Source organism: Gobio gobio (assembly GCF_949357685.1).
Source record: "Gobio gobio genome assembly, chromosome: 16".
Taxonomy (NCBI): Eukaryota; Metazoa; Chordata; class Actinopteri; order Cypriniformes; family Gobionidae; genus Gobio; species Gobio gobio.
The window spans coordinates 39165687-39183236 of record NC_137109.1 but is presented as its reverse complement, the minus strand read 5'-3'; the positions used below and the strand labels follow the sequence as shown (position 1 = coordinate 39183236).

General features: G+C 36.3%; 4 protein-coding genes across 5 annotated transcripts; 2 read left to right on the top strand and 2 right to left on the bottom strand.

The window, feature by feature from the left end:
- Window positions 1-969: 969 nt before the first annotated feature.
- On the bottom strand, window positions 970-8530 carry top6bl (TOP6B like initiator of meiotic double strand breaks; the record flags this gene model as incomplete). The annotated part of the gene is made up of 16 exons (XM_079839268.1): window positions 7818-8530; window positions 7562-7670; window positions 7398-7448; window positions 7182-7294; window positions 6921-6998; window positions 6664-6719; window positions 5984-6052; window positions 5631-5833; window positions 5313-5444; window positions 4950-5126; window positions 4744-4865; window positions 2938-3048; window positions 2709-2807; window positions 2567-2618; window positions 1129-1403; window positions 970-1020 (listed from the first exon to the last, which is right to left on the bottom strand). The coding sequence occupies exons 1-16, from the start codon at window positions 7836-7838 to the stop codon at window positions 970-972; spliced, it is 1719 nt and encodes a 572-aa protein (XP_079695394.1). The 5' UTR covers window positions 7839-8530.
- On the top strand, window positions 7949-12191 carry grhpra (glyoxylate reductase/hydroxypyruvate reductase a). Its single transcript, XM_079838280.1, has 9 exons — window positions 7949-8188; window positions 8543-8673; window positions 8753-8825; window positions 8929-9045; window positions 10173-10261; window positions 10593-10694; window positions 10803-10938; window positions 11120-11250; window positions 11370-12191. Exons 1-9 carry the CDS (start codon window positions 8106-8108, stop codon window positions 11489-11491), a joined length of 984 nt encoding a protein of 327 aa, XP_079694406.1. The 5' UTR covers window positions 7949-8105; the 3' UTR covers window positions 11492-12191.
- On the bottom strand, window positions 12037-12868 carry tomm5 (translocase of outer mitochondrial membrane 5 homolog (yeast)). Its single transcript, XM_079838281.1, has 2 exons — window positions 12638-12868; window positions 12037-12329 (listed from the first exon to the last, which is right to left on the bottom strand). The coding sequence occupies exons 1-2, from the start codon at window positions 12864-12866 to the stop codon at window positions 12295-12297; spliced, it is 264 nt and encodes an 87-aa protein (XP_079694407.1). The 5' UTR covers window positions 12867-12868; the 3' UTR covers window positions 12037-12294.
- A 209-nt stretch (window positions 12869-13077) lies between these two features.
- Window positions 13078-15358, top strand: LOC307139553 (uncharacterized protein). 2 transcript variants are annotated; one of them, XM_079838550.1, is made up of 4 exons: window positions 13078-13516; window positions 14364-14555; window positions 14639-14721; window positions 14831-15358. In XM_079838550.1, the coding sequence occupies exons 1-4, from the start codon at window positions 13333-13335 to the stop codon at window positions 14867-14869; spliced, it is 498 nt and encodes a 165-aa protein (XP_079694676.1). In that variant the 5' UTR covers window positions 13078-13332; the 3' UTR covers window positions 14870-15358. The 2 variants fall into 2 exon arrangements, with proteins under 2 accessions (XP_079694676.1, XP_079694677.1); XM_079838551.1 differs by having other exon boundaries at window positions 13135-13516; window positions 14639-14671; window positions 14831-15260.
- The last annotated feature ends 2192 nt before the right edge of the window (window positions 15359-17550 follow it).

Genomic DNA, 17550 nt, shown 5'->3' with positions numbered 1-17550 from the left:
GAGAGCGTTATTATTTCCACTGTTCCACTGTGTCTGCAGTCTCGCAGAGCGGTCTCGTAGTGGAGGAGCCCCTCACTGGAGCACTGCTGTCAAGAAATTCAAAACTATATCTTTAGGGTTTCAAAATTGGTCACGTTCTATATTTGTCAGGTTTTAAACGAACATAATTATACAGTCTCTGTTGGAAGATAAGCTGGTTTGATGAAAAAAAAAGTGGTTTTGTAAAGAAATTAATATGTAGGCCCAATTACATACAGGCCTATGATATACAACTATCAGTGTTGGGCGGTAACTAGCCTATAATACAATGTAAGTAATAATATTACAGTTACCATCCAAAAAATTACTACTAGTTACTTTGTCACAATCGCTAATGATTTGAAATTCTAAAATCCAATCATCCCTATCAATTTTGTGCGTTTGTGTACGTATGTAACGTCACCAACGTAGCAAGCTTGCTTCGTCTAAAGTTTAACCATTATTTTAATTTTGTCAACATGTCATAATAAGTAGAAGTTGTTTAAATAAATACGATTTTAATAATCAATTTAAATAAAATAAATGGTGGCTTTTCATCAGTTTGAGCCAGTTGTACTCTTCATTTATAATGGAAAAGTAATGTAACTAGAAGTGTAACTAATTACTGGAGTAATAATACGTAAAGTAATAATATTACATTTGAAAGGTGTAACTAATGAGTAATATATTACATTTTTTTGAGTAACGAGCCCAACAACTATACATGGTAGTGTATGTCCTGGCTACATTTAACATAGATTTAACTCAAACATTTAGGATGCATTCATAAACAGGTGAGGTGTTTTAATGTAGCCAACAAAATAGAAAGACTTCTATCTTTAACATACATAAGAGTAGAATATACAAAGATAGATAAAAGAAACAAAATTATTTCAACACATGTTTTGAAGATGTCAGAAAAGCAACAACAGAATCAATCTCATTCGATTCTCAGTCCCATTCAGAAAAGTTCTCGAACTCTTGGAGCCACTGCTTTTCCACCTTCACAAAGAAAGATAACAAAACAATTAGGATATGCACAGTATACACATCATTTGTGATTGAGTTCTGGGCTAGTACCAGATTGAATAAGCAGCATACAGTATTTACAGTAATTATAGAGTTATCCACCTGTTCATTATTTAGTTTAGCCAGGCTCAGCAATGAGGGCATGTCTGCGATCATTCCAGTTTGCTGACTTTGAGGAAGCTGTATAGGGGACCCGGGACTTCTCTGGATGTTTGCTGCCTCAAAGACACTGTCCATGAAGGTGGCGGAATTCTCAGAGAATGGCTCTGAGCATTGCCTCTTTTTAGGGATAAAGCTGAAGGAATCAAAGTCACAGTGAATCCTCTTAGAAGACAGTTCTGGTGGATTTTCAACCGCTGAAAAAAAAGGATGAATCAACATGTTTCAAAATTATATTACAACTCTATTAATGATTTCTGTGGTCAGTAGCTCCCAAAAGACATGAAATGAGAATAACTATGATCACAAACTGCCCTGTATCATAAGAGTTCTTGGCAGAATTACTATGAAGCCTATTAAAGGGAGGGTCTAATGCTATATCATGCATTCTGACTTATTTACACTGTTAAAGAGTTGGATTCTCATGCTAAACAGCCCAAATTTCCAAATGTTGGACGTATGACGGAGTATTTCTGTGCTAAATACACTCCCTCAGGATTTGAATAAGTTTCGGAACGTTTTTTTCGAGTATGGCTCTGTATGATGTCATAAAGGGCGGAATTGCTTGTATGGGCACTTCTCCCGGATGAGAACTTGGGCACATCAACCAGAGCGAGAGCAAGAGTGCGCACATCAACAAACTTTGTTTGGGTTACAAGAGCCATCGGCATGTCACCAAAGAAGTGTGTTTTTGGTTATGAGGGAAAGATAACCTTGTTCAGCTTCCCAAATAACCCATGAGTCGAAACCGGTGAGTGAAACTGCATCAAATGTCTGTATTTTGTTGAAATATAGACATTTGATGCAGTTTCACTCACCAGTTTCGATTCATGAACGGGACAAAACAAACACACTTGCAGAACTCTGTTGCTGCTCTGGAAAAACAAACTGCATCCACTGTTCCCTTAATGCTGGGTTATTTGGGAAAGATAACCTTCTCCAGCTTCCCAAATAACCCAGCATTAAGGGAACAGTGGATGCAGTTTGTTTTTCCAGAGCAGCAACGGAGTTCTGCAAGTGTGTTTGTTTTTTCCCGGTCATGAGTCGAAACCGCTGAGTGAAACTGCATCAAATGTCTGTGTTTTGTTGGCAGTCGGTGTGTATAATGTAAACAACACAAACTTATATTGAATAGAAAGTTATCCAGGGATAAAGCCATGATGTATTGTCTGTGTGCTTGTGACTCTTTAGCTCCGCCCACACAAGCTTTCGGAAAGAATCGGTACAGCGTATCTGTCTTTTATCAATATGATAAAACTAAAGACTCTTTGGAGAAATGAAGGATGCAATACTCTACAGGTACTCAAGATTAACATGAGACTGGCAGAAACTGTGTGTGTTATGTACCCTTTAAACTTACCTTCCTCCCAGCAGTCAAGACTACTTTGTTCAGGGTTAACAGCCTCCACCACCTTTCAAGATTAAAATCACAAACATTTATAAAGAAGGCAAAATCATAATTGCAGAAATGAAATAATGTGAAACAAGGTTTGCAACAGCACCTTTTTTCTGTTACACGTGTGCTTCGGGGCAAAGCGGCCATCCACAATGCTTTGAAGCGACTGTTGTAGCGATACACGTAACTCGCAGGAGCTCTTGACCTAAAATAAACCCAGTTTTAAACATTTTATACAACGTTCACAAGCACAGTTCTTAAGAATAAGTAGTTTCACTACTTGAAATGTGAAATGTGTTTTGGGAACCAGTATAAATTATAGCCATATATTATACCCTCATGCTATCAAAACAGGCTCTTCGAAACTCTCCACTGCTGCTGCTGGCAATTACACTGTTCACTGAGCTCAAGACAATGGATAAGGCAGAATCCAACCTCTGCCTGGCCTGAAGTACACACAGAAAATATGTCTGTTTAAACAATGACTAATCACTGTAGTTGTCACAATTTTTCCATGTACAGCACTGTTCAAAAGTTAGGGTCTGTCATTTTTTGAAAGTCTCTTATGCTCACAAAGGCTGCATGTATCTGACAAAAAATGCAGTAAAAACTGTAATATTGTTTGTGAAAAATTATTACAAATTTAACCTCAAGCCACCCTTGCATAACATCCCTTAATCCCGCCCTCGTGGACACATTTGGGCACGAAGGTCACAAGTGTGATTCCAATTTTTTTTAATTTTATAAATGTTATATCACCTTTGATAAAATTAATTCTATCAATTTATGCCTTTTTTGTGATTTTTGGGGTATTAATTAATTAATTTACCTCTAAAAGTACCATATTTTTATGTAAAATATGCTTATTTTTATGTTATATTTAATATTTCTTTAACTTCAGTAAAAAAAAAAACATATCAGCAAGTCCAGAGAGCCAAAACCTAAAAATATGGTGACCTATGATGGTATTATTTTCTTTTTAAAGCTAAAATATCAATAGCCAGTAGATGGCAATATAACTCAATGGCTGCATATGGGCTGAACTCTGTAAAACCATGATTTAACAATTTTTTTTTTAATTGCCCAGTTATTGGATCATTTAATTCCTTGTGTTTTTAATTTCATGTGTGAGTGACCGTTTTTTATTTGACAAAAAGAAAAAACTAAAACTCACTCTGTTATAGGCTCATTCAACGGCTTTCAATGCAATGCTTTTGTTGATGTGTGTGAGCCACATTGAGAATGTTGTATAGGCTCACTCCTTCATTTGTGTGTATGTATGATCTGCATTGTGTTGGATTTATTGGACAAATTAAAAAAATATGCTCGGAATTACAGTTTTATCCATTCATTCCTATGGGTGCCCATTTTTGTCCACGAAGGCGGGATTAAGGACTTCTTTTTTCCAAGCACTTAACATTGTAGGATCGAGTCAATTTTTTGTGTGTTCAGGTGGCACACTTAGGAAAAGTAGTCAAGTCTTGTACCGTTCAGATTAAGGATTTTTAAAAAACAAAACAAAACAAAACGATTTTGCGCAAGAAACATTTTTTATTATTATCAATGTTGAAAACAGATGTTCTGCTTATTATTTTTGTGGAAATAGTGATTTTTTTAGTGACCCAAGATTTTTTGATGAATAGAAAGTTCAACATTTCAACACTTATCTGAAACAGAAATATATGTAGGATTTCAGTACAATAAACATGTTGATTTTAGTTTTTAAGAAAGTGTTGTTTTTCCCCCATATATTTTTAGATAACTGGTATCTCAGACAAGTTTATAGTTTGCCAGGTCTACTTATGTATATGGAAACAAATAGGATGTCCAAAATTAACAAAGAAGTCACAGTTTTTATGCAATATGGGGAGGAAGAAAGATCTTTCTGAAGATGAAAAGCATGAAATGGTGCAATGTTTTGCAAAAGGCATGAAAACAACTAATATTGTGCGAAAACTGAATGGAGATCATCAAACTATCATACGATTTGTGAGTAATTTACAGCACAAGAGAACTTTGTAAAAGGTTCTGTCAAAAAACATATATATATATATATATATATATATATATATATATATATATGACTGACCTAAACTTTTGAACAGTAGTGCAAGTAAACTCCATTAACAGACAAATCTTACAGCGTGTCTTTTCTGGACTATGTTCAGTGTTTTTTTCATGGTAGACTGTAGAGTCGTCCTCACTTGATCTCCGTTGTACCAAAGAACTGCATCCAAGTGTCTCTCGAAAACCTCCTCACTGCCTGACACATTTAAAAGCAGAACTTCAGCAGAAAATATTAAGACCTTAAGACGTCTACGTGATAGGGCAGCTAAATGGAACTCACTTATAAAGTCAGGGATCTGGGAGCAGAAGGGGTCAGTGTACCGAATGAAAATGAAGACCGTCAGAGTCTGCTCGACAGCACGGCTCCTTTCTGCCTCAATGTTCTGCTGTACAACATCACTAGTTTCCTGACTGTAGTCCGTTTCAACAGAGAATTCTACATCAGAACACAGAGAGCCTATAAAGAGAAAAGACTAAATAATATATACACATGCTAGACAACTGTCTGAACAAATTTAGCCTCAAAGCCAATAGTGATTTGTGCTATATGCTTTGCAGCAAAGCTGCCACCCATAAAATTACAACAATGAGTGAACTGGCTCTCAGTTTCCCCAATTTCTCCCCATTTAGTCCTGTCATTTACCTTGGATTGTTTGTGCTTCCATATAACAGACTTTAGAAAGGCCAAGATCTGCCCAGGAGAGTGAAGTAGCCAAACTCTGGAGGAAACTCATTTGTGTTGGTTGCATTAGAGGCATGCCACATGGACTGTACACTAGCATGTGTGATGAAAGTCAAGGAAAACAACACAATCAATTTTGTTGAATAATGCATCAGAATCATATTATATATTTTTTTACAAAAAACAAAAAAAAAGACCAATCATATTTGTAAGGCAAGTAGCCTAAAATCAGATGCATGCTCTTAAATTTAAATAACGATTAGTATGTGACCATTATGAAGGATATCCGTATGCGTGAGAGATGGGAGGGCCAGTTGGAATACTGATTCATACAGGGTGCAAGTGTTGCCATGGTAACCATGCTCATTTCCCCACACAGTCCAGCTCCTATTATGTCAGTGGGTAGAACACAACTCAATGTGTCTCCCAGTACTGGGTGCATTTTTGGACAGGATGGGAAACACCGCACAGAGAATGGACTCCTTCAAAATAAAATTACAGAATCAAAATGTGTAGAAAAAAATGCAAGTAAAGACTGATATTCAGGATGTTAAAGCTGAATGGCCAGTCTTGTGTGTTGATTCTGCTTGACACTAAGTTGGTCTATTTAAAACAATTTCGCAGCAACTGACTGTCCGTATGCGGCAACTTCCATAGAAATGCGGTGATCCATCCCTGAAACTCTACTTCCTGTCGCTCCACTATAAAAGAACAAATATAGACTATTACACACAAAACTTTTTTTTAAATATATATATATTAATGAGAAGGTTTAAAGAGTAGACCTGTAAGACTTCAATACAGAGATGAGTAAAAGCAAAAAGATTTGGGTTTTTATTACTATTATTTGGGGAGGTTTTTTTAATTGTTTTTGAGAGAAGTCTCTTATTTGGCTTGATCAAAATTACAGTAAACAGTAATATTGCGAACAAATATTGACATTTAAACAAACTGTTTTCTATAATATATTTAGAAATTTACTTTATTATGTGATGGGAAAGCTGAATTTTTAGCATCATTACTGCAGTCTTCAGTATCACATGACCCTAGGATTTGTTGCTCAAGAAACATTTATTATTACTATAAAATGATTGTGCAGCTTAATATTTTTGTGGAACATTTGGCAGTTTTTTTTTTAAGGATTTTTTTTTAGTAAATAGAAAGTTCAAAAGAATGGCATTTAGAAACAAACATTAGGCTATAAATGGCTTTACTGTTTTAATCGGTTTAAGCTATCCTTGCTTAATAAAAGTTTTTTAAAAAACAGACCCCAAACTTAATAAACAGCAGTGTATATATTTATTCAGATAACCTGAACATTTTCTTGTGTGTTGTTGAATCTGTCCTAATCTCAAAGATGATTTCCACCTAAAACATATAAAAAAGGCAGAGTCAGATCTGGAGAAAGAATAATGGTTTTACTCATCATGATAAATATACACTTTTATAAAACATAACTCACCTTGATGATGAACGTTTTTGTTTATTTCAATGTAATTGTGGGAAAGGATCAATCTTGTTAGAATAGTTTGAAATAGGCAGGTATCAAATGAACACCTCTGGTCTCACCTGCGCATGAACCAGACTAAGTCTGTGCAGAAACTTTTGGATCTCTGACTGTTCCTCCTCCACTGACAGACTAGTAGCCTTTCCGATATTTTAAAATGAATATAAAACAAATTATAAATAATAAGTAAAATATATAACAGTAACAGTATAACAGTATAATAAGTAAATAATGACAGTATACATGCCTAATGTAAAACAAAAAAAATTAAACACTAATTAAAGACAAATTAATTTTAGATTATTTAGTAAGGAAGCACTTACATGAAAAGAATAGGTAAAAAACAATGACCCAAATTTTTCAGTAAACCTCTGAAGCCCTTCTTGATGAGCACTCTCACAAGGTGGGACCTGTAAAGAAAGTCTTTCCATAGTCTCTAAAAAAGGAAAACAGAAAAAAAAACAACGTCTTAACTAAAATCTTAACCTATTCACAAGTACACTTATCAGTGAAAAGGCTAGTCTACACCCTATACTCACCCTTCAAAGCAGACTTAGAAACTTTGCTACACCAAGCACCAGCAGCAGATACTGTGAATGACAAACCGTTAATGAAACATTAATACAAATCATTTATCAAGCTTACACAATTAAATATTTTCCAAAAAGTCAGAATGACTTTAGTTTCTTCGGGGTTTTTTTACCGGTTAAAATCGACGGAGATTCACATAGCGCCCTCATGGCAACCATCAGACCTCCAGGCCGATTACACCCACCACACTTATTGACTAAAGTCAATAAACACCTCAAAACCTGCAGAAAATTCGAATTAAACCAGTCACACACCTAACACTCACGTAAGTTAATAGCCGCGAAAATACAGCTAAACGTACCACAAACGTGTAAAATACATTTATAGCAAAACAAACAAAATAAATCCCACGTTGAATGTAACGTTACCTGTCGTAAATTAAAGCTCATTTTCAATCCCCTTCCAATTTTTATCTGATTTGAAAACTGCCTCAGTCCAGCACGCCAGAAGCCACAGGTGCGCTTTCCATCCGCTCCATTAGATGGCGCTAAAGCCTGGTGATGAACGAGACTCTTTCGGGCACTGTCACGGACTTTTTAGTGCTTCCCACCTTGTAGCCTATGTAAATAGGGAAGTCTGTGTGGATTTCTGCTGTTACCGGGTTCAAAGTTAAATATATTAGACTAATCCATCCGTTAAACCTTTAACTGTGCAGGATGAGCGCACAACAGATGCTGAAAGTGTTCGTCACGAGACGCATTCCCCAGGAGGGCATGAAAATGCTCCAAAAAGCTGGCATGTACGAAACTTTATATGGTCTAGTAGTATTTATGCATGCAATATATGCAACTTTTGCATGTATAAAATGTCTGAGATGCTATCCGTGGAAGGATACAATGATGGACTGTAGTTTGTGTCAAAACTGTTGTCTCAAAACGGCAGCAAGCCTCAAGGATCTTTGGAGGCAGATAACAGTGTGCCTTCACTCCTGCAGTGACCTTAGCATGCTCACGGTTGCACACGTTGATATTTTACTAATAATGTAGCACAACATCATTTAAATGAAACAACTTGTACAAACTTGTGTAAATCTGAGCACTTTTCGTTGATTCAGACGCCTCTGTTTTTCACCGTTGTGTGTGTGTGTGTGCAGGTGTAATTTGTCAGTGTGGGACTCTGATGAGCCTGTGCCCCGGGCAGAACTTCTGAAGGGGGTGGCAGGTGCTCACGGGATTCTCTGTTTACTCTCAGACAAAATTGATACTGAGGTCTTGGATGCGGCTGGTAAGAAAAACCTCAGAATAAGCTGTAGAACAACTGCAGGTATAGATACATTGATAACCTACATATTAAATATGCTCAGGACCCAACTTGAAAGTGATCAGCACTCTCTCTGTTGGATTTGACCACCTTGCTATAGATGAGATAAAGAAACGGTGAGTTTGTGTTTCTGTAAGCTCAGAAAGTGACAAAATGGGCAGTGGACCATAGTAAGGATGTTCATACAATTTAAACTCATATACTCTTTCTTCATCCCAGGGGGATAAGAGTAGGCTACACTCCTGATGTTTTGACGGATGCTACAGCTGAGCTGACAGTGGGTCTGCTCTTGGCCACTGCCCGACGTCTTCCCGAGGGTGTAGAAGAAGTGAAAAAGTAAATCCGACACCTTTTCGACTACATCATATATCACAGCTTTTAACCGGTCCAATGTTCAACATAATCTTAAAGCATTGTTGTGATAGTATTTTCTTCCCTATTTTGATGTGATGAAACAAATGTTACTCACTGCAGAGTGAAATGACGTCCAGCTCTACCTCTCTGGATGTCTTATGGGTGGAGGTAGAGAGTTATGGGAAGGATTAGGGTACGGTTGGATATTCTAGCTCCACCCATTAAGCCTAAATTACATTCAGAGAGGAGCTGGACTTCACTCTCCACCCATGGCTCTGCAGTGAGCAGAGCAGCCTCTCCAAGTGGTATAATGGTTCGTCATACAAGAAAAAAATAGGTGGGACTTGATTTTGTCCATTAGGAATTGATTAAATTGCTTTTTTCCTGTAATCTCATTTGAGTGATGGGTTGTCCTGCCCTCGTGCCAGTTAACAAGTCATCAGAGAAGAAATGTAAGAGGGAGGGGAAGTAATCAGGATTAAAGATTATTAGGGCACATAAATAAATAATAATAAAAAAAGATTTGCACGGATACATCATTTGAAATAATTACTATGGTGACTTTAAGCAAAATCTTGGAATTTAGAACCGAGTCAGTAATCTAATTTTTAGAGATGCACCAATACTAAATTTCTCAGCCGATACCAATAGCCGATTATTCAGAATGATATCTGCCGGTACTGAGGCTCTACAGCGATCTGTCATGTCACATTTAGGAGCGTCAAAACTGCATTTATTGTTTGAATTTCATGATAAAATGGACAGAATTTGAAAGATGACACTTTATAGAGCCTGCTTTTATGTAGTAATTTTTTAACTGTGAATGCGCTATTGTCGTGTTAACTTGCCCTAAATTCAAAATGAGACATTTTCCACACACACACAGTATGAGTTGCAGTCGGACGCGTTTTTCCGCACCCTTTTGATTGACAAGATACCATCGGCCCTGATCATCGGCTGTTTTTAAACAATCGGCCAATGGCAGATATAGTAAAAATAATAGCGCTTATCCACCGATACCGATTACTGGCCGATACATCAGTGCATCTCTACTCATTTTATTATGAATTATATTAATTTAATATTAATATTTTCTTCATCTCTCTCAGTGGTGGCTGGAGTACATGGAAGCCTCTGTGGCTGTGTGGTTATGGTCTTTCGGGCAGCACTGTTGGAGTGATAGGATTGGGTCGCATAGGTACAGTATGAAGGATCAATTTTTCCTCCCTTCAGTAGCATAAATAAATTACCAAGGCATCTGCTCTGTTACAGACACCATCTGTTGTTTTACTTCAATGACATATATAGTGCAAACAAGCCACTTAACCTTGTTACCATATGTAGTGTAATATCTCAGGGTAATTGAAGACATCACCCAATTTATGTTGTGAAACTGATGAAGGTGGATACTTTTAGACCTGTTTTATCTTGACAATATCATTATAGGGAAAATTACTTAAAAAAACAAAAAAAACAAATGAAAAGCATTATGACTGATAGATTTTTTTTGTTTAATCCGTGATTTGCAGGTTTGGCCATTGCAAGGCGCCTGAAGCCGTTTGGTGTGAAGAGACTGCTGTACACAGGCAGACAACCCAAACCTCAGGCCCAAGAGGTTGATGGGGAATATGGTAGGAAAAGAAAATGCTTTATGCCACTCTATGTATGAATCTAGAAGGGATATGAAGATTGTATGATGGCCTCTTGTCTCATCATTGTCAATTCTCTCTCTCTCTCAGTGCCATTAGACACTCTGGTGAGTGAGAGTGATTTCGTGGTGGTGTCCTGTTCTTTGACTCCTGACACTCAGGGCGTTTGTGACAAAACCTTCTTCAGCAAGATGAAGAAAACGTCAATCTTTATCAATACCAGCAGGTATACCTCACTAGTGAAAACAGAGCACCAGTGAAACTTGTTTGATTCTTTATTGCTATAGCTGAATTGTCTTTATGCATTTTAAAAGGCATTACATGCCTTCTTTTAAACTAATCTACTGCTTCTAGTGTCTTTGATTGCTAATACTAGACTGAAGAATACTGTATTCTCCCTTCTCTAGAGGGGCAGTTGTGAATCAAGAGGACTTGTTTGAGGCCCTCAGCAGTGGTCAGATTGCAGCAGCGGGGCTTGACGTCACAACCCCTGAACCGCTGCCCACTGATCACCCACTGCTGACCCTTAAAAACTGTGGTGAGCTTTACATCTTGCTAGTACTCGTGTACATTGTAAACCCAGCCCGTTTTGCCACCTAAAAGCCATGTCATAGTAGAAATAAACCTTGTCTAACTTGGTTTTATTTTGTCTTACAGTGGTCCTCCCTCATATCGGCAGTGCCACCTACTCCACACGTGGTGTCATGAGTGCACTCACTGCAAACAACTTGCTGGCAGGCCTGACAGGCTCTGAAATGCCTAGTGAGCTGAAATTATAGTGTTCTAACTTGTGCCTATAAATAGAAAAAAAGTACTGTGACATCTAATCATTAAATGCACTACATTAACCATATGAGATTAGATGGGACAAAACGTATTAGAATTATTTCACTTGGATACTCTCCATTATAACTGGAACAACACAAGCGTTGATGTTTATCTTGCTCATTGGTTTTACTGTGATGTTTAAAATTTGAAGTAATTCAACCCTCAAATGGCATTATGCACGTCAAGTTGTTGATTAAAAACATGAAAAAAATATATATGGTGTTTATGTAACAACATTTATTTAAACTCCTGTATTTGGCATCTCATGGAGAAGCACATTTTAAGAAGTTTAAGTAGTTACATTTTCTAAACATCAGGATTTGAATACAATGTGAATTTAATTGAAAACTTAATCTTTTTATAATGCGTGTTGAGTTTACGCTCGTAACACATTTGAAATTAATCTCAATGTACCACTGGTGTATTTGATTTGTTGCAAAGTAAATGTAATAAATCTCTGCTTTATTATCCAAGTTCAGGTTGACAACTCCGTCAATGGGAATAACTGATGAAAGATTTATTGCTTAGACCTTAGTGAACATGACAACATTCTGGTAGACATCTCGTTTGCAATTGATATTGGATGAGAACAAATTAAGTACGTTCAATTGCAACCAGTAAGAAATTAAATAAAATAAATGTCATGAAGTTACAGCATCTCTTCATTAACTGCCGTTGTAAGTGACTGTGTGCAGCATCGTCCAGGTCCTGCATGCTCATCTGTACAGGGAATGTTTCTGTCCATGGTGAAGCTTCATATGCTGTCAAGCTTCTTCAAAACATAGGGTGCTGAAAAACAAAAAGCCACTTATTAACATAAACCTTATGATTGACATGAATAAACGTTGCTCCCTGCTAGACTCAGAGCTCAATAAGCTGCAACTGTACATTCTGCATATATTATACTATAAAGGTGACCTCTATCATTCATATCCATAAAGACCATATTTAATTGATAGGATGCTGATTAGACCATCAATCAGAACGTCTCACGCGGTGCCACGAGAAGCGCAGTAAAAAGACACCGACATAATTTCAGTTTTATAACGATCACACGTGCACATCTGATCTAGCCAAATACATGCATGAATACTCACTGACTCGCAGAAGCGCAACATAAAGCAGGAAGTTGCGAACAGACGTGATGACATCCTCGCGCATTTTTTTCTTCATCTCCTCCGGGTCCATCTTTGGCCCAAGTCCCTCGAGTTTAAACATGTTAAAGCTGGAATAAACGATTATATGTGCCTGAAATAATCGCTCCGAGACAGATTCAATCCAAGAGGCATGCGAAAGGGGAAATACGTCATACCGTATTTCCTGCATGCTGCTAGGACCCTCGCTATTAGCCCACTACGCTGTGCCTGATAGTAAATCGAGTGTTGTCACAATACATGTATGATTAAAAATAATCCGTTCCTTTTATAATAAAATGTATTGAACTCAAAGGTGAATATATACTCAAACATGTCAAATATATTCCAGAAAAAGAATGGAAATGTGCCATTTAAATCAGGCAAAAATAAAAACTCCTCTTGTCACGGCTCATTGTTTTGATTTTTGGTGCGCGCTTCTGAAACGCCTCTCGCTCTCTGTCTGTGTAATGAAAGACATATAGCTTATTAAACTAATGACTTTATTTATTTTGTGTCGTTTTTAAATTATTTCATATAGACACTGCCTGTCACACATATCCTGGCGTTTATTTAGTATCCCGTGTGGCACCGAATGCTTTAAAGGCACGAAGATTGTAGCTGCAGACTAAAATCCACATTACTGTATTTAGTGAATCATGGACCCCAATGGACTAATGTCCAGTAATGTTTGTCAGACACATATGAAATGGGTTAATGGATTTACTGAGATGTCGCCCATCTGTTTACCCAGTAAACGTAAACGAAATGATGGGAATAATGTAAATGGCAACGACGCAGATGGTCCTAAGGGTTTTCCCTCCACAGAGAGTTTGAAGAAACGTAAGTATGGCTCTTAGTTAAGGACAGGGCTCAATCCTTATATGCATTGATTTTGAACTTAGGTCTCACAAGTCAAAATAATTGTAAATGTAACTTATTAAAAATAATTGAATTAAATGACTTAATTCAAAATGACAACTGATTGAACGAATGAAAGACCTTATTTTGAAAATGTAAACATAATACAATACAAACTAATAAACTGACAAAGACAAAAAACAATATTAACTTATACATGTCCGAAAAGGAGTAGGAAGAAGCATAGTCTTATTTAATCCTACACTACTTAGAAATAATAATCAGTTTGGCTTCAAAATTATATCTTAATACATTATGTGCAATTCAGTTCTCTCTCTCTCTCTCTCTCTCTCTCTCTCTCTCTCTCTCTCTCTCTCTCTCTCTATATATATATATATATATATATATATATATATATATATATATATATATATATATTAAATCATCTGTGAGAACACCTAGTCAAAGCTCTTCTTCCTCCCTGTACCTTGAAAAAAAAAAACAGTACAAAATTATGGTTTTCACATTGTATCTGTATATAGATTATTCTGTACATGCATATTTTATCTCCTACAATTGCAAATACAATATACATGAAGTATTTCAATTATAAACCTAAACATACACCAATCTGGCATTTAGCAGTTCCAGTTGGCTTATTGGTGGATAGATCCTGTTAGAATTTGATTATTATATTATTATTATATTATTTATATTGTGATATAGGATTTACTGCATTGATAACATTTGTATTAGGAAAAATTGTAAGTGTACATTTAATTGTACATCATGTAATGCATTTGACTCTTGCGAGTTGTCTTACCTCTAGGTGGTTTTGTCTTGATTGATGGCCAGAGAGGTGTGTACTACTCCGAGAGCTGGGAGCCCAATGGAAGCACGTTGTACCTGCCTGTAAATGGCACTTTGTTAGCCAACATCGAAAAATATGATCAGATCAGCTTTGAGCAGGGCTGCTTCTGCATTGGCAATGCAGCAGGTGGATTTCAACAGAAAGTCCAAGGTACTATGTTTAATGTAATATTACCTTTTGATTGAAATGGGTAGTTAAAATCACTAATAAGAAAATCTCTTTTGCTCATGTAGGTCAAGCAATCCATTGCTGGCGATATAGTGAACGTGAGCGAAAGCTTTTCATTGCACTGTCTTACTTGTTCACAAACTTGCAAGTGAGTTTAATGTAAAAAATAAATAAAAAATATATATATAGATATAGATCCATGCATGGCAGTTTTTGTCTTCTCATCATCAAACTATCTTTCCCTCCCAATCCTGTAGATGTTCCAGGAAGTTGTCAGCACTCTTGATTGTCTCTGAGGATTCTGGATACACAGAGTTAGCCAGTGTCATCTAAACCAAAAAGCACAGACCAACCCTATGTTATTTAGCACAACATTTCTCTTCCTTGTCTTTTTTAACATTATTTTGCCTATTGTGATATCAATTGACATATGTGCCTTTATGACAGTCAATTTCTTTTCTGTTACAGTGCTTTCTTGTATGACTGTCCACAATCAAAGATAGCAGTCGTGTTTGATATCTAACAAAGTGTATTAAGTTTTACTAATATGGATACTGATTTGTTTTGCATGACAAACAGTTCTAAGCAATACTGCAGCCTCAGATATCGCTGTGAACCAAAACAACATGAAAATACTGTATTTTAGATACCGGTCATGTGACACTTGTAAAGCTTGTTTCTCGTTTTGTTTGTTCTGTCAAAATACATTCCTGTTGTATTAGTTTTGATTTTGGTGACTTTTTATATATGTATTTTTTACAATAAAAAGTAGGACTAAGAACTATAAATCTGTTCAAAACCGTCCAATGGCAAAATGTTGCAAAATTGAATTGAACTGGGAAAGGGCTAATGTCATAATGTCATGTACTCTCAATATTGCTCCCTCTTGAAGTTTGATCAAGTATAGAGTTTTAGAGGCTGTTCACACTCCCCCTCCCTCCTCTATCAGTCTCAGCGGGTATCTCCATAGATCATTCATTGCGTAGATCCTGTGTGAGTCAGACTGGAGAAATAAGAAATAAGATTGAGTGGAGAAACTAGTTGCCGTTTATTAGTTCTTCGTGACTTTTCATGAGGTGAATGAGTTAATGCAATAGCCTATGTAAAATAGATTAGAAGCCGTTTTCCTGTTTGAAAAAGTAGCTTCATTACTCATATTGCCATTTAAAACTATTATACAAAGTGTACAATGGCTATTACTGTTTAAAATGAATTGCTCAGCTTTAATGGTTATTTTGAGAGTACAGTAACTCTATTCATGTAAAAAGCAGCTGGCTGATGGTGAATGTTTCAGTTATTATGACTCACAGAAGGGTTATAAACACAGCTGGCGACCAAGATTCAATTGCAATTTGATGCAAGAAGAACTTTTTGGCACCAATCTGATTTCTTACTTTTAGAAGAAAAAAAACACCATTAATGCCAAAGATTAAAATGAACTTTGAGTAGACTTTAAATTAAATGGAATTTTAATTAACATACTAACAATAATGACTGAAATGACTTTCAATCACCCATTCAATCTAAAATGCGCACGTCAACGAATGATGTTAATGCCATCATCTAGTGCACATTAAATTAATTGTTATTACTATAATTAACTAGATTTTATCTACACTCCTAGAAGAAAAGGTTCTGTAAAGAACCTTAAAGAGTTTTGTCAGGCATAACATTGTAAGGGTTTCCATCAGCCTTGGCTCGTCTGTTAGGTCCCCACCAAAATATTACTAAAACATATAGCCTACTTTTTATATACACTAAATAATAATAAAGTGTACTCGTTTTCAGCATTCTGCAACAAATATTTGTCGGACTATTGTAAGTCATAAAGTGAGCATGATATATTAAAATTTAGCGGATGGATCCGGCAGGCTTGAATCAAGGTAGCCTACTAAAGGCCAATTTATACTTCTGCGTCGAGTTAGTCGGTCTCAGAGCTCTCACCAGCTCTACAGTGCCCCACAAATTTCCAATGTAAATCTGTGGTGAAAAATGGAACTGCAGCGGGTTCTAATTGAGAGCCATTGGGGCAAGTTTCAGACTGCACCTCTTATTTTCACTTTGCCTCACGTAAACTTCACTTCAGACCAAGACGATATCCCGTCTGCTTCAACAATGTATCTGCATCAGGTCAGTGACTAGTGTCATGTCTGCTTATGTGGAGTAAAATATAAAATAAATGAAATTACCCTTTAGTTTAAACGTGCTAAAATGAATAGCCTAAATATAGGCTACAGTAGTTTTGCTTGTTTGTTCTAAGAATAGACATGATCTTGTTTTCCTCGCTGGAATTTCTTATAGGCTACACTTTGCAACATTCTAAAACAACATTCGGAGGCAATAAATACATTAAGGCAATGGCATTGTGCATCTAAAGTCTGTCAATCATCTTCAAAGCTCCACCCTCAGGCTGAATAACAACGCAAGGCCATTAGAATTCTGATTTGTTCAGAGTTTAGAATAGAAATCTTACTAAATGTTTATCATAAACTAGTGCTAAGACCCAGAATTTGCCCTATACCTAAGTTTACTGACAGGAGCCGCTACTGGTTCCCATCATAGGATCATTTTATGGATTAAATTTTAATTCATTTGTTTACATTTTTATGAATCAATTTTATGAATTAAACAGCTTGTAAACATACTTTATCACTAGAAAAAAATGAAATAACTCATCAAAACAATAAAGTATGTGCAATCATTAAGACATTTCTCCTTATATAGAAACCTTTTGGAACATTTTGTCAACAGTTGAGTAGTTGAGAATGATTTGCTAAAATATTATGCATCATATAATTGCTGAGCATACTGTATATATGCGGATAAAGTTACATATACTTATATATCCAACTTGTTGTATGAGCTGTGCATTAATAGGCTATAGTTTATATTCAGTACATCGCAAAATTCCTGCCAAAAAAGATATAGGTATACATGCTAATTTGCTATTCTGAATTCAGCCAATGACTGTTTTCGA